At 36.8% G+C, this 17,043-nt stretch overlaps 1 protein-coding gene across 3 annotated transcripts in view; it reads right to left on the bottom strand.

Moving 5' to 3' along the window:
• LOC111148482 (protein phosphatase 4 regulatory subunit 3A) overlaps positions 1-17,043 on the bottom strand; it is a 36,415-nt gene that overhangs the window by 16,608 nt on the left and 2,764 nt on the right. For 2 of the 3 annotated variants that reach the window (XM_022505055.1, XM_022505056.1), the window contains exons 2-4: positions 9,191-9,246; positions 5,520-5,618; positions 1,285-1,902 (exon numbers count right to left, since the gene is read on the bottom strand). In XM_022505055.1, the coding sequence (XP_022360763.1) occupies positions 1,285-1,902; positions 5,520-5,618; positions 9,191-9,246 (773 nt within the window). The remainder of the gene's footprint in view (positions 1-1,284; positions 1,903-5,519; positions 5,619-9,190; positions 9,247-17,043) is intronic. The other variant, XM_022505057.1, reaches the window with a different exon arrangement.

Raw genomic sequence — 17,043 nt, 5'->3', positions numbered from 1 at the left:
TTTATAGATCTGAGGAAAGGTCTCCCAAGTCATATCTATCTGTTATTCTTTAGTATCATGGGCATCAAATAAATAAAAAACATGGGAGGTGTGCAACTCACAAATCTTTACACCACACCAACTTTAAAGTTCTAGTTAGAACAAACTAATTCTTACATTATGGGATAATATACTGAGAGGTCCTCTGACTTTGGCGGGGGAGGGGGGGTGTCTTACAAACAGACTACTGGCCAGCTATAGATTTTGTGTTTTGTGCAGAATCCAGGGAACGTTACACCCTGGCAATTCTGATACAAGCACCCAAAACACTAGACCTAAGAGACTCCGCATACTATAGAAAGAAAATCTAGAGTTTAATATAGCCATTACAACAGATATTTTGAAATAATGCTTGGAGTGCCTGGGTGGCTCAGTAGGTTAAGCGCCCAACTCTTGATTCTGGCTCAGATCATGATCTCAAGGTTGTGAGATCAAGCCTGCCTTCAGCCCTGAGTCAGGCTCTCTGCTGGATGTGGAGCCTGCTTAAGATTCTCTTTCCGCCTGCCCCTCCCGCCACCTGCACGCTCTAAAAATAAAAATAAAAAATACTCAAGAGTGTTGCATAATGTTCATGCATGACTTTAATCTTCAGATGACTTTATAGAGTTGGTACTAATAGCACCATCCTTCAAATCAGAGAACTGAAGCTTTAAGAAGTTAAGAAAGTTGCCCAAGTAGCATACAGCTGTTGTGACAGGTGGAGTTGTAACTCATATTCACATCCAACTTCTCCATACTTTCCTCTGGTACAAAAGCATGCCTTTTGGCAAGGAGACCTTCAACTACAATTTGCCAGTATCTACTATATTCCCTTGACCCTAACACTAGGCCTTTAATATATAATGATCTGGCAGTGCTACCAATTCTACAGAATTTATATTCTACATTTAATGACCTACTTCTTGGCTTCTTCATTTTATCTTTCCCTTTGAATCTATTCTATGCATAACTGAAAAATTAATGTATCTAAAATTCTACATTCAATCATTTTGTTAAGACCATTCATTCCCCTGTAATTTCATCAAGCTAGACTTCTCACATTTATGTTCCCTGATGGAAACAAAACAACCTTCTGGTCCCAGAGTATTATATATTGTAATCTTTTCTAGTATCAACCAAATACATACCTTTAGACATAAATCAAAACTCAAATTAGGTACTTACTTCTGCTGAATCAATTAACAGTTTAAATGATATCAATCAAGAAGGTATCTTTGTAAGTATGGAAAAATTGATCTAACTCACCTGTAACATACCAACAATTTCTACCTTATTGAAAAAGATAAAGGAGTGAAGTGTTGATAACATATTTTCTTCAAAGACTGAAGGGGTAGGTAGAACCATATCTTGGATATACTGAACTCTGTATGTCTGATGAATTTTTTGTTTCAGCTCAGGATCTGATATGGGAATCACTTCTTTAAACTTGGCTGTTTTTGTTAGAAATTCCCTGTGTTTTCGTGGCTGTGATAAAGCAGGATCATATTCTAAGCATCCAATGACGTCCATTATACATTCCTCAGAGAACATAACTTCAAAAAGAGCAGTTCGATTCAACAGGAAGATGCCTTTGATAATTTCATACAAGTGGTGCAGTCCTTCAATATTTTCCAAATCCTCACACACATGAAAAAGCTCTAAGAGCTTTTTAATATAACCCTCATTTTCCAGTGCTAGTGCAAGTTTTTCACGACGCAGGGGGGAAGGTAAAGATGATGCCACAAGTTCTGCAATTTCCTCAAGGCGACTTAATTCACAAGATGGCAATTCTAAACCTGGTGATGACATATCATCAAAACGCTCCTCTTCAGATTCATCTACAAGGTCCTGAGTGATGTCCACTGAAGGGTCCTTTCCTTGAACCTATTAAATAAGATTTATGATAGCTGACAGAATATAATCAAGCAAATCTAAATGATATTCTTAGATGAATATGAGAGATGTTCTAAGAATCCTAGTGTCATATTCCAGGATAGCCACCACCAAACCCTTCAAAATTTTAAGTAAAATTCAAATAAATAATAAACATCATAATGTTGTGATCACAGAATATATATGTAATTGTAAGCAACAAGGAAAATTTTAAAATCAATTCCAGAAAGCAAGGCCCAAAGAATATGCACAAACTGCTTCTGGACCAAACTGGGTCACTGATGTGCTGTGAATGCTGGCTGGTGGCCCAAACACATGAGTAAGAAAACTGTGGGCAATAAGTGTCCTCACACAAAAATGAAACCATATAAAAAGTAACTGCAACATACATGTAGCAGAGCCTAACACAGTAAATTCCCTAAAAAAATCTACCCAAAGTAACCAAACCATAGAAGTTTTCCCTTCTGTTCACCCAAACCTGTAGCTTTCATGATCACCCCAGAAACTAGATATTTGTCATAAACCTCAACTTTATGTCAGGACAGGGGCTCTAATGATAAAAACATAACTTAGAAGTCTTCACAAATACATTTTGAGATAAAAGAATATTTTTACCCAAAAGTCAAGGACTTATTCTGAAATAAAATGAGTTTTGCTATGTTGGCCTATAGTTTGAGACTGTCTAAAGCAGGCCAAGGTGAATGCTAAAGAAATGGAAAATGGAAAAATTAGATGTATATGAAATGGCCAAGAAACTTAAATAGCTTAGCATGGTTCAGAGAGATTGTTAATGGATACTGGAAGGGAAGAGGCCTGGAATAGTTCTTGAAATATGTTGCAAGTTGATAGTGTCTTGACCTTAATCCAGTGGGCAGTACCACCAAAAGGCAACTAGGCACATTCACAGATTGTACCTGGCATGGTCTCAGGCTGGCTCTGAATCTGTTAATGATATAAATTCTCAATATAGCTTTAGATTCCTGGAACTCAATCTATGGCTTTACCTAAAGAAATGTGATAGCATTTGATTAAAAAGTCAAATGTAAAGGGACAAGAGCCCTTACTGTAATGAAAATGCTATCTTTTTTTAGCTTATTTGCAAACATGAAGGCTAAGAAGTCATCAAAAAGGTCTGTGGTTAGGATTTTCTTGGAATCTGATATGCTCAGAGAATTAAGGTGGAACTGTAATGATTTGACAAATACGTTGCAGTCTTACTGAATGGAGCAATGGAAGAATGAAAACAAAAGGTAGAATAAGCTAGGAGAGAGTCTTCCTTAAGAGAAAGGTTAGTAAGTCTTAGTAGTCTGTCTGGACAGATATGAAGAAAATGAGAATGTGAAGGCCATGAAAGGTCTATAAAAGAAAAGAGATACACCCAGACCTAGTAACTACTATCAAGGAAGATTTTGGAAAATGGAGACACTTTCTGCTGTTTCTAGATCAAAAAACGACGAGTAGCGTTCAAGAAATAAAAAGACATGTTAAGACCTCAAAGAGCAAAATGTAATGAATTCTCTAGAACAAGCCAGGATCTAAAAATTGCTAAGTACAGATGGGATCATAAAAGACTGGTAGAAAACAACATCTTGAATATAAAGTGTGCACAAGTAAGATTAGATAGAAAATAACAAAACAGACAGTGATTCCTAGTTAAGTTACTCTAGAGAAAGTATAGAACTACTACTACCTGTGCCCCAAGTGTAAATGAAGAACTACAGACGAAGGAAAAGTAAAGATCCGACAATTTACTAAAGGAGAGCCAGGCCTGACAGCAATGCACTGAGTCCAGGTTTGAGTTAAATATTGGCTTAATAGAAGACTGTGTCCAGGGTGGGATTGTTCGACTCAGAGAAGTGAAGGAGAACACGATCTATATGAGCAATGGGTGCTTTTAGCATACCCAAGCTCCTCAATCTCTTCTCTTTCTAGGGGAGAACTCCACAGGACACAAATCCAGAGGCAGGCTGTGAATACAACTGTATGGGAAAGCAAGCAAAAAACAAGTATGAAGAGGCATTCAGATACAAACCTAATCCTTCATAGCAGAAGAAAAGGGAAGTTCGACAGGCAGGTTACTATATGAAAAATACAGCTGAGTAGATGATCTAGCAGAACTACATTCTACGAGGTAAGGAAACACTGTGCCTCAAGGACACATAGCTTTATTAAGGCTGTGGCTCTCAAGCTTCAGGGTGCATGAGAATCAGCTAAAGCAGGAATTGACAAACTAGAGCCAAACATGGCCCACCACCAATTTTCATAAGTAAAATTTTACTGGAAGAGAACCATGGCTGTTTATTTATGTGTTATGTATGGCTACTTTCGTAATACAATAGCTGAGTTGAGTTGAACAGCTACTCAGCTGCGTGGCCCACAAGGCCTAAAATTATTTACTATCTCGCCTTCTACAAAGAAGTCTGACCTAGATGGCTTGTTCAAGTATAATTCAAATACAATTACTGGGACCTACTCACAGAATTTCTGATTCAGTAGATGCAGGATGGGGGTCCCAGAATTTACATTTCTGTCAGTTCCCAAGTCATGCTGCTGGTCTGAGAACCAGTGAATTAAAGAATCTGCTGAAGGGGGCACCTGGGTGGCTCAGTCGTTGGAGGTCTGACTCCTCAGATTTGCTGTGGGATTCAGCTGTGGGTTTGGCCCATGTCAGGCTCCATGCTCAGTGGAGAGTCTGCCTGAGATTCTCTCCCCCACCCCTCCCCTCTCTCATGTGTCCACTCACTCTCTCAAATCTTAAAGAGAAAAAAAATCTGAAGATTATTCTTTAATTAGAATAAACGTGGAGATAGAGAAGCTGTCCTTAGGAGACATTGATTTAAATTAGTCTGTAACAAGAGCCAATGGCTTTAGCATATAATAAATGCAGAGTGCATAATAAATGCATACCCAACAAGACTGTGGAGATTATGTCACTAGTCCAAGGTACTAGAGACACTAGGAAATTCTATAATCAACTGAGAACATGCAAGATGAGGCCGAAGAGATAGTCGAGTCACAAGAAGTTCCTGAATAAAGTGATATTTAAAAATTGGCATTTTAAAAAAGATTCTTTATCTGTGGTATGGATTTAGGAAGACCAGTCAAGATGAAAGCAATAAACCAGGCCAAGAAAGGATGGTGGCTTAGTAAACTGTGTTAGCAGTGAAAACAAGAATAAGTGAATGGATTTAAGATTTATAAAACTGAAGGACTGAATGGATTAAGTGATGAAGGAAGGATAAATAAAACTTCCAAGTTGCTGGTTTCAGCAACTGGATGACACTGACTGAGATGAGAAAGATGGGAGAATGAACAGATGTAGGAGAGATTAAGTTTGGTTCTGGACTACTAAATCTGAGATACCAGTGACCACTTATGATGGAGCTCTCAAAGGCAGCTAGATACAGAAGTTCAGCAAAGGTCGTGGCTGGACAGTCTGGTGTCAGTAAATTGTACTTTCCTATAAATCAACTTTTCACAGACAATAATGAATTTAAGAGATCAATATGAAATGCTATTTATTTAAAATCTTGGGCATCAGCTAAAAAGCACAGCAAAAAACCCAAAATACTTAGATAGCATATTGATTTTCTAGTTTTTAAAATTACCTGACATATTTTCTCCCAAATTTCATCACATCCAGCTTTTTCTTGAAAGCTAAGAGCCAAGTCATAATTTTCTGCTTCAGACCACACAATCAAAGTGTCCTTGAGAGGAAAAAAAAAAAAGGCCTGATTAACATCCATTAACTATCACAAACTTCTTCAAATTACAAGGCAAATGAAAAAAGCAACAAAAAATTGAGAACAGTACTAAGCAACATTGATACTGTGATTGACAATGCCTTTTCACACCTAGCTCTGTTCACCCTATAAAATGAAAACATTGTTTTCCTTAAGAAGTTAACCAGACTATGAAAAACACTACAAATTGACCAATCTAAATGTACTGAAAGATACAAACTAAACAAGTATCAATTCTTTGCTTGCATATTAGATTACATGTTATGCTCTAGTCAAATTGCCCAGAGAGGAAGTCTGAGCATACAATAACCAAACAGGGCATGTCAGGAATGTGGAATTAATAACTAAAACCCCTTCTCTCATCTATTATCCACATTGAATGCTGTTTACCTGAGACACACGAGGCCCATGAAATTATTTGTTAAATCTGTAATATATGAGATTTACCTGAGTAACAGTTTTTTTTTTTTTAACTTTCACCAAAGTGCTATGGTTGAAGAAGCAAGATGCTCCTGCCACCCACAGCCCCTTTACTCCTGTTCAGAGAGACTTTTATTTAATGATAGTAAGTGTAATGAACAGTTCAACAGTTTTTATTAACATGCAATCTCTGCAAGACACTACACTTACAGTACTGACACCATTTTATATTTCCTATAGTACAGTCTGTATACTACAATATGCATCATTATCACAAAAATATTTATAGGATCTAAGGTATCTTTTTAAACTTACTGACAGTAAAATAAACATATATACTGTTTCAGAGCCATCAACCATTTCACAAAAAAGAGCCCACTCATTGAGCGGGGTTTGTGAATCATCTTCTATGTGAAATACTGAGTGGTACTGGGGAGAGTTACATTTTATTTTATTTGACAGACAGATCACAAGTAGGCAGAGAGGCAGGCAGAGAGAGACAGGAGGAGGAGGCAGGCTCCCTGCTGAGCAGAGAGCCCAATGCGGGACTCCATCCCAGGACCCTGAGAGCATGACCTGAGCCAAAGGCAGAGTCTTTAACCACTGAGCCACCCAGGCGCCCCGAGAGTTACATTTTAAAAAAAGAAGTCTGGGGCTCGGCTGGGTGGTGGAGTCGGTAAGGTATCTAACTCTTGGTTTCGGCTTAGGTCATGAGCTCAGGGTCGTGATAATAACCCCTTCGTCAGGCTCCGCACTCAGTGCAGAACATGCCTGAGATTCCTTTTCCTCTCCTTCTGCCCCTCCAGCTCATGTGCACACATGCTCTCAAATAAATAAATAAAATTAAAAAAAAATAAAAATAAAAAGAAGCCTAACATAACAATGATCATATAGCAGTTTTTCAGGCTGGTCCAAAGAGAAGAACTAAGAGAAGTCACGAGTTAGAGGGATGATGAGTACATTATAAAGGAAAAATAATTCAATCTAATAAGTAACTGAAAGGAGACAGGCAAACTCTAGGTGAGCATCTATAGGGATGATAAAAGTTCCTACACATTAAGAAGGAAACAGGACTAGACCAGCTTTAAGGTACTTTAAAAAATATGTCTACACGGAGGCAGTTTCCAATAACATACCTCTTATGGATCCCCTGATTTTGTTTGCTAAACTGCATATTAATTCTTTTCAATTACGTAACTGTCAACAATGAGGACGAGTAGTCTCTCACTGAACTAAAAGGGATTATCAGCTGAAAGTAAATAAATGATCATTTGACTGGGCTGTACAGCATTACTAATAGAATAAATCCACAATTTTTATTCAGAATTTTAAACACGAGATCAAAGACCCTGTTTACTATCTTCATGAACTTCTAGAGATCATGGATAGCAGGCATCCGTTCTACAGTGACTAAGCAGCTGTTCAAACTCAAAATAATTTACATTAACACTGTAAGATCAAGGGATGCTTAGGTGGCTCAGTCAGTTAAACTCTAACAAATAAGATCTTAAAAAAACAACAACAACAACATAAAACATTGTTAAGATCAACACGCAAGAAATGAGTCAGCTGTGTAGCCTCCCTGAGTCTGTTTCTTCATCTTTAAACTGGGTATAATACATACAGTTATGAAAACTGGTGACAAAGACCTACTGAAACGAAAACCAGTATCACATTGGTATAAGTTAGATTTAAAACAACTATAAGCAATTAATGCTGGTACAATGTAAATTCAGAATCATCTGTAGGCTTAAAACAGGGCACAATTAGATATAAACTCTTAAATGCCCATTTGACAAATTTAGAATTTTGAAAATTTTAGGAACTGCTCTTCTGTTTTCCCTAAGGAGTCTAATTTTCACCAAAGCATCCTATTTACCATCCAACAACCTACAGCTTAAGACACATGGATTTCTTCATTCATCCTCAAAACAGACTTGATCTTTTCTTTTTCTTTGGATGGGCTTTTACTCTTCAACTGACTGAAGCCTCAAAACACGAATTTATGTATTTAAGTATAGAATATCAAAGACAAAATACTCTCGTCTCCAGCCATTCCAATCAAACCAAACAGTTTTCTTAAGAACACTACATGCAAAGTATTAGTAGACCATTACACTATCAAGAAAATATTTCATATTGTACCAAATGTTTTTTGGACAAGCAAATCACCATTAAGCACACTTAGCGGAGTTAGTAACAGCTTTCCTATTTACTATCTGTGTGACCTGAAGCTAGTCACAATCTTTAAGGATCATCTAATGTACAAAATAAACGCAACACTAACTTCCTTATAGTAGTATTTTAATGGTCAATGATGAAGCAAAGCACTTTATAATTTATTTATAGAGTAACAGTAATATATACATATGAATGTGCTAGTTAATATTCCTTATTCTAAATTTATTTCTGTACCTTCAGGGCACTGAGGGGACTGATAATGCCTTCATTGGCTTGATACAGCACTCAGTATAACTGTGTGTGTATGTGTGTGTGTATGTTCTGAATAAATACTTTTTGATGTTAGTGCTAGTTGCCCTACTAAGTAGAGAAAGACTTATTTTCAGATATTGCTTGTTCATCCGTAGGGTACAAACTGAAAGATGCCTTAATAAACTGCATCATTAGTCTATCATCATATTATTATAAGGTCCTATTCAGGCTATGTAACAAATCAGATTTTTACCTACACTGGGTTGCTGTATAGGGACAGAAATGTCCCTTCTGCACTAGTATCTACAATAGCAAAGGAAGTAGTTTCTACCATTTTGTTGTGTTAATAGCTGATTATTACATCAGTGGTCACTTTTTATTCTTTAAGTAGAAACAAGAAAACTATTGTTCTAGTTTAACTTTTGAGAATTAAGTCTTGGTTGTAAGAGTATTTGGAGCAAAAATTTAGCTTAAATTGAAGCAATTTTTTTAAAGTTTAAAATAAAATGATTGCTTTATACACCAGAGAGATTGGCTAAAATCACATTTTAGAATCAGGCTGGGAAAGTATGTTGTAATCTGTTTTAAATTTTTCACTGTTAAGGAATCGGTGGCAAATTTTCATTTAACCAGCCAACTCAGAGGATAATATACAAGGTAAAACAACATCTTCAAAATGTTACCTGTTGTTTCTGATATGCAGTGTTAGGATTTATTTTGGATTCTAAGAGTAGAGAACCTGGGAAACAGAAAAACAAAACATTCCATTATGCCATTGCAAAGCAGCATTACATTCCACCATATACACACACACTTCCTCCTTTCTTGACCACTCGATACACACGTAACTTCAGTTAAGGAAATAGTATGTTTAAAAACACATTTAAATATAATAAAACTTGTAACCCAAAAAATGCTTGCTTTATGCAGTTTACTTTTAACAAAGACACGATCATCTGAAGAGTAAAGGACTGGATGGTAATAGAGATCCAACAACTTACGGGCAGCACAGGGTAGTGAAAGGGCACCGCAGAAAGCCAGGTGACCTGAGTTTAAATCCCTGACATACATTATGACTTGGATACGATCCATCACCCCAGTACATCCAAATATTACACTTCACCTTTAAAAAGTCTCTTATGTCTGTTCCAGAATTATCACACTTCATCTTCAAATAATCAATTTTTCCTATAGTTAGCTAATTTTATTTTGCATATTTTTGTCTTTTCCCTGGCAGTAAGACTTGTGATATTCAGAAAATAACTACTGCTTTATAACAAAGTGCAAATCTCAAGACCAGCTTTTATGCCTCTCCCCTCACTCTAGCTCCAGTTTATCCCCAAAGTACTATCTAAAGACAAGAACTGGCCCAAAATGCTTAAGAAGCAGCGATTTTCTCTGCAGCTGTCCTTCATCCAAATCTTTCATTTCTTTTCCTATTACATGTCACCATTACTTTCCAATTCCAAATAGCGGGCTAGGCAGCTCAGAGAAGTGTGCTTCTTTACATTCCCAAATTAGTTTGCTTCTGTTAAAATTCATTTACTAATCTAATGATACCGTCTCAGCTGGCGATTTACTGACCATTCTACTCCTCTGTGTTCAGAACAGTGCTAAGTGATACCGAATGCAATACAATTTCAGCCATTTACCAAGATGTAAGGGCTTAATTTGGGAATACCCTCCCACTTCACTCAAATCCTCCTCAAGCACAGGTAAAATAATTCCAAATGTGTCTTTTATTCTTTCTATACTTAAGGTAACCAAACAGTCTCCCTATTTGTCCCACCTATACCCCCCAACGCCCCATTTCTTTCAGGCTTTTTTTTTTTTAAACAATTTTTTAACTATTTTTTAAAACTCTTTTTAAACTTTTTTTTTAAACTATTGCTGGCTCACTCAGACAAGTATCCTCATATTCTAGAGGAAATTTGTTTTAATCTTCCTCCTCCTCTCCCAACCTTTGCCTTATTAATTAAAAACAAATTTCCAGTGCTTCAATTTTCTTTATGCACTATTAATGGATTTTTTTCTTTTGGTAATTATCAAGAGTTGTCCAGTGATGCAGTCATAACAAGAAAAAGCAACAAGCAAATGAACTCAATGTCTAGAGTTGCTCAAAAGGATTAAGTCTCCAACTTTCTTCGTGAATATCCTTCCAGTTTTTTCTATATACAAGAACAGAAATTGCAATCATTTCCCAGTGAAATCAGAATATGTTAGTTACATTAAGATCAAACTTACTTTTTGTGGCATACATTCAATATGTGGTTTCTAGGAGAAAATACATCTCAAAAAAACCACTTTGAAATATATCACATCCTGAAAAACAATCCATCTTTAGAAAACTACAGAAACAGTAGAATGAAACAACTGTATTACTTTGCAACATTCAGAAGATGCAAAAGGTCTAGTGTCCTAGAACCAAACTAAGTCAGCCTTTTTAAAAGTGAAACCTCACAAAAGCAAACCTACCCAAAAGAAAATACTGGACATCACTGATAAATGATAAATGATAAATGGGTATGTTCAAAGTCAAAATCTGTGCTACAAATAATACCATTGAGAGTGTGAAGACAACCCACAGAATGGGAGAAGTATCTGTAAATCACGCATCTGTTAAGGAATTTGTATACAGAACTCTAACAACTTAAAAAGACAACCAAATTTAAAAATGGGCAATAGATCTAAACAGATATTTCTTCAAAGACGACACACAAATGGGCGACGAACATATGAAAAGATGCTCAACATCATTAGTTGTCAAGGAAATACGAATCAAAACCACAAATAAGATACCATTTGACACCTGCTAACATGCTTACAATCAAAGACCGCACCGCCGACAGTAAGTGTTGCCAACCACATGGGGAAATTGGAAACCTCATACGTTCTGCTTGTGGGTATATAAAAAGGCAACCACTCTGGAAAACAGTTTGGCTGGTACTCAATTGCTAGTTACCAGCAATTCCACTCCTAGGTGTATACCCAAAAGAAATGAAAACATAAGCTCACAAAAATATGTGTACATGTTCTTAGCAGCATTTCTAATAGCAAAAAAGTGCAAATAATCCAAATGTCCAAAACCTAATGAATACTATTCAGCTACACACAAAGAAGTACATGCTGGATGAACTTTGAAAACATTACAAGTAAAGAAGCCAGTCACAAAAGACTATGTATTATATGAGTTTTTATATAAAATGTACAGTGTCCAAATTAGAGAAGATGTATTGATTAGTGGTTGTTTGGGGAGGGAAGGGGGAGTGAATGGGTAGTGACTCTTTATGGGTACATGATTTCTTTCAGAGAGAACAAAGTATTCTAAAATTAGATTGTGGTGGGGTGCCTGGCTGGCTCAGCCAATAGAACATACAACTCTTGATCTCAGGGTTGTTAAGTCTGAGTCCCATGCTGGGTGTAGAGATTACCTAAAAAATTAAAAAAATTGGAGTGATAGCTGCATGACCCTGTGAATATACTAAAATACAATGAATTATACACTTTGAATGAGTGAATTATATATAGCATGTGAGAAACATTAATTAAAAAAAGGTGTAAATATTCATACAGTGGAATACCATATTATAAATATTAATGAATGAACCAAATACATGAATGCAACATGAATGCAAGAAACCTCAGAGAAAAATATATACCATGTAATTCTATTTACATAAAGTTCAAAGGGTAGCAAAAATTAATCTATGGTGCTAACAGGCAGGGGGAGATAGTGACTGTGAAGCGACATGAAGCAGACTTCCAGAGTGCTGGTTATTTTGTGAAAATTCACCAAGTTGAATACTTACCATTTGTGTAATTTCTTGATCCATTACACTTCAAAACTATTTTTTTTTAAATAAGTAGGGGTAAACAACATAAGGCACAGGGGTGAAGTCATCACTTCAAATTGTACTTTCAAGAAACATATCTCAAACACTGTGTGTCAACTATACTTCAATTAAAAGAGAAAAGGACAGAGCGCCTGGGTGGCTCTGTCTGGGTGGCTGGTTGGTTAAGCATGAACCCTTGATCTCATCTCCTGTCTTGGTCTCAAGGTCAAGAGTTCAAACCCCACACTGGGCTCTATGCTGGGTGTGGAGCATACTTAAAAAAAGGAAAGAAAAACACATACCTAACTTGGCTGCTACTAAAACAAAACAAAAACCAGCAGGGGCATTAACTATTATTTTTCAAATACCAATCCCTTTGCATTTGCTCAAAACTCTCCATAAAGTTACAGGGTCAGAGTAATTAGAAAGGAAAAATCGGAAACTGAAAGCTTGGGAAGTGTGCCCTCCCAAAGCCCTAGCTAAAACAAGAAATAAGTAGTTAACTGGAAGCTTCTGGTGTTGGTGAGTTTTCCTTTACTGGGTCATTCAAGATGTTAAGAGGAAGTATCTCTCCTGAAACACATGACTGACCAAAGGCACCACCTTAGAAGTCCAGGTCTGGTCCCCAAATACCATGCTCTCTAGGAAATTGGTGGGCTGGAGCATGCGAAACTGCCTTTTAGTTTGGGGGCTAGAAAAATAATAAAGACACATTTCTAGTTTTATTTCTATGCCATCTACTAGGTTCCCTTTCCCCATCTCTTAGTTTCTACTGGATCAAGTTATCAGTGCTTTACCAATCAATGGAAAAAGATCCAGCTGAATGTTAATATGAACTTTCTGAGGCCATTTTATCTTTCTCTATCAGCTTTTAAAATAGTCCCCTTTGGTCCAACAGTTCTGGGAAATTAGCCTACATCTCACAATGCCAAGTATATGAACAAATAAGTCACTGGCAGTGTAATGGTAAAAATCTAGAAACAATCTCTATGCCAGCTGTTCTCAATGTGTGGGACCTCAGGGAGTCTGGAAAATCAAAACTATTTTCAAAGTATTACTACTAAAAGGTTATTTGCCTTTTCCACCTTTGTTTTTTCTCAGTGTCTATACTGTGTTATTGCAAACAACTGAATGCAGAGGGGTTAAGAATCCTTTTTTTTTAAAAATTAAACCAGACATTAAAGAGATTTGTAAAAGTGTAAAACAGTAACACCCTTCTCACTAAATGCTGACATAAAAGCTTTTTAAAGAATTAAAGTCTAATGTGGCAAATATCAGTAGATACAATCCACACAAATAAAAGCTTTTGAGAATCCCCAGTTCTAAGAGTATAAAGATATCCTGAGGAAGGTTTCAGAAATAATGCTACCTACAGTGTACTGTGTGAATTAAATGTATACAGTGAAATACTGTGCTACTCTTAGATGACAGATCTGTGTATCCTCACATAGATAGATGCCCCAAATAGACAAAAAGGAGGTCTGTATACTCAGAAAGTGGGGGAACAACGGTACAGGAGGGAAAATGGCACTCAAAACATCACCAAGACAATTGCAAGTAGAAGTTGTCAAACATGGATAAGCAAAAAAGATGGACAATAAAACATTTAGTACAACTACGAGTACACACGATTTTTGGTCGTTAAAAATGTTCCCTCCCTGCTTCACAACATGTTTGTTCTTCCTGTAAAATGAAATAGGAGAGCTTTTCTTGTATTCTGTTGCGAATCCCCAACACACCTCTATCAAAACAAACACCTCCAGGGAGTGGGGTGCTAAGGAGCTGGTAGTCCTGAGTGAAGTATCATTCCAAAAGTGTTTAAATCCGAGAACTGCAACTAGTGCCTGCAGCCTGGATCTGGCCAGCAGACAGCTTATTTGAGTTGTAGTCTTAACACACATACTCATATACTGAATTTGTACAAATATTTTAAAATGGAAAGGCTGTACACTTAAAAAAAAAAACAACAAAAAAAAACCACCTAAATTTCTGGCTGAGTGCAGGAAAAAAAAGACCACAGAACTACCCAATCAAATTATCAATACATGAAGACTATGTTAGAAAGAAATAACACCTCACAGGGTTGCTACATTAACTAAAAATTCATATTAAAGTCCCTATCCCAGCACCTACTACATAACCAGCACTCAATAGTTGTTTCTCTTAGAGCATAGGACAAAATAGCATTTCACAAGCATCACTGTGCTGTTAAACAGTAGAGAAATTAGTATAAATAACAATAACCCAGAAACACATTAGAACGAAAGATTGTTTTACTACACTGCTTAAGAAAAACATTTTAGTATATAATATTTAGAAACATTCCAAGAAAACTGTTAAGATTTTTAATCTTTCTGATACAGTGATTTTTAGCAAGAAATTTCACTTGTTTAGAAGATATCACTCCCTTTCACTGGAGAAATGAGATACTGAGTTTCTGTAACTTTTATGTTCTTTGTCCAGTATCAACCTACCAACCAATCAGATTCAAGTAGTTAAAGAAATATAGGTCCTGATCTTAGTTTAGATTCAGATAAATACTTAAGGATTTCAGAAGGACTAGGTCCAGCTCTGTCACAATATCTAGGCATCGCTGGTATATCATCTTTATTAATGCTCAAAATAAGGGCAGCAGCCTAAGTACTGTGCTTCATTAATGGGAAGAAAAAAATCATCAATAATGAATCAATCGAAGTCCAAAATATCATCTGGACACTACACCAGAGTAGGCTTTAAACCTAGTCCGTGTTCACTCTCTCCTAATTTTGTGGCTCACGATTACACACAGCATTTAAAAACTGAAATGAAGGCTCAGAGTGGGGGAGGGGGGGTAGCCCTACATTAAAAGGTCCCGTGCCTGCATCAGGCCTTCACTACACTCAGGCCCTATCACCTATACCCAGAGTGGCTGATGGACTTCAAAATGTCAGAAGTTACCACACACAGAAGATGGTAAGTAAGGGTTTGCTTACCCTAGGCCTAGTAATTTTCTACAAAGCAGGTCTACATGAGGGGAAAAAAAAGGGGGGGGGGGTTTAAATGAACTTTTCGAAGTCAAGTATTTCTCCCAGTACTGACACTGAGCTCTTCTCAGTAGCTATATCTGGAATGCTTACTGTATGCAAGCTTCTATACTGCTTATTAATTTGTAAGAGGAAAAAAAATTGCTGATACTCATCTCTGCTCATTTCTTTCACCACAACAGCCCAAACAAAGCGAAACAAACCAGGCTTTCCACCTAAAGTGTTCTGACCTCCTTTTCTTTTTTTTTTTTTTTTTTTAAAGATTTTATTTATTTATTTGAGAGAGAGACAGTGAGAGAGAGCATGAGTGAGGAGAAGGGCAGAGAGAGAAGCAGACTCCCTGTGGAGCTGGGAGCCCGATGCGGGACTCGATCCCGGGACTCCAGGATCATGACCTGGGCCAAAGGCAGTTGTCCAACCAACTGAGCCACCCTGGCGTCCCTGACCTCCTTTTCTAATTATAGTGGGGGTGAGGCACTACCTACAACCAAGTTCTACAAGAGGCAGAGGTAGAGGATTCTAGTTTTTACCATTAGCTAGCAGTGTTAACTTGAACAAAAATATTTACCCATGCCTCATTTTCTTCATGCCTCAAATAACACTGAAAATTTAACCTTTTAAACTTGGAAATAGGCAACTCAGATAATACATGAAACTATCTGAAATATAAAAATTACTTTATAAAACTTAAGGTAAAAACCAAATACAGGAACACTATTCTTGATGCCTGGCAAGTAAACCAGAATAAAGAGTATGGATATGATTTTATGTTAAAAAGACATCCTTCAGTGTGTGGAGAAATTCTGAAGTCTTTATCAATTCTAAAATTGGAAGGTAGAAGTGGTAAAAACCATAATGCAATAGTAGAATGATTTGAACATAAAGTGACAAAGCAAGTAAGGGATGACATTATTACCCTTCGTGCAACTTAACAGGCACATTATAAATTGAAAGAAAAAAACAATACCAAGTAATTTTTTGGGGGGGGGAAGATGGAACTTTGCAGGTAGCTGGCTATGACAAAATCTTGAGAAATGAGGTAATCTATCTTCATTAAAGAAAGGGCTATGTTCCTACAATACACTTTTGCCAGTAGGAACCTACTAAATAAGGATGCAACCTATGGGCTCAGTTGCTTGCAAGAACATCTCTTTCCTCCAAGGCAAGGTGGGGTACAGATATGCCAAACCATCCAGTTCAGAGGAGAAAGGCACACTTACTCAGAAAGATGTGCCCTGTTAATGGGGAGGCCACAAGCAAGTACTTCCATTCAGAAACTGCCTTTCTGATTTTCGATTTAGTGTATAAGCACCTCTAACAAGACAAATGACTCATTTTATGGAAAATCAGAAATACTTTCCACTTTGCTCACCACAATAAAAAGAAAATTTTCAATTATCCTATAATGGAGAATGGGAGAAGTATAAAATAATGAACGACCCAAACTAGCAGTCCATACAAAAACTCCATGTGGCTTTAAGATACACTGTAATTTTAAATATCTTTAGGCTAAAAATTCTTTTCATGTACTTTGAGATAAACTCTGAGCCTTTAAGTATAAAGTAGCAAACTCAAGTGGACAGCAGTAAGGATGTTTAAAACACACTGTAAATAGTTAATGATACCAATTAATAACAATCTCACCCATAGGCTGTCTGAACCTGTATCCCCATCTGCAAA

Source organism: Enhydra lutris, unplaced genomic scaffold (assembly GCF_002288905.1).
Source record: "Enhydra lutris kenyoni isolate GAN:26980312 unplaced genomic scaffold, ASM228890v2 scaffoldscaffold20, whole genome shotgun sequence".
Taxonomy (NCBI): domain Eukaryota; kingdom Metazoa; phylum Chordata; class Mammalia; order Carnivora; family Mustelidae; genus Enhydra; species Enhydra lutris.
The sequence above is the reverse complement of the archived record's forward strand: the minus strand, read 5'-3'. Positions and strand labels throughout refer to the sequence as shown.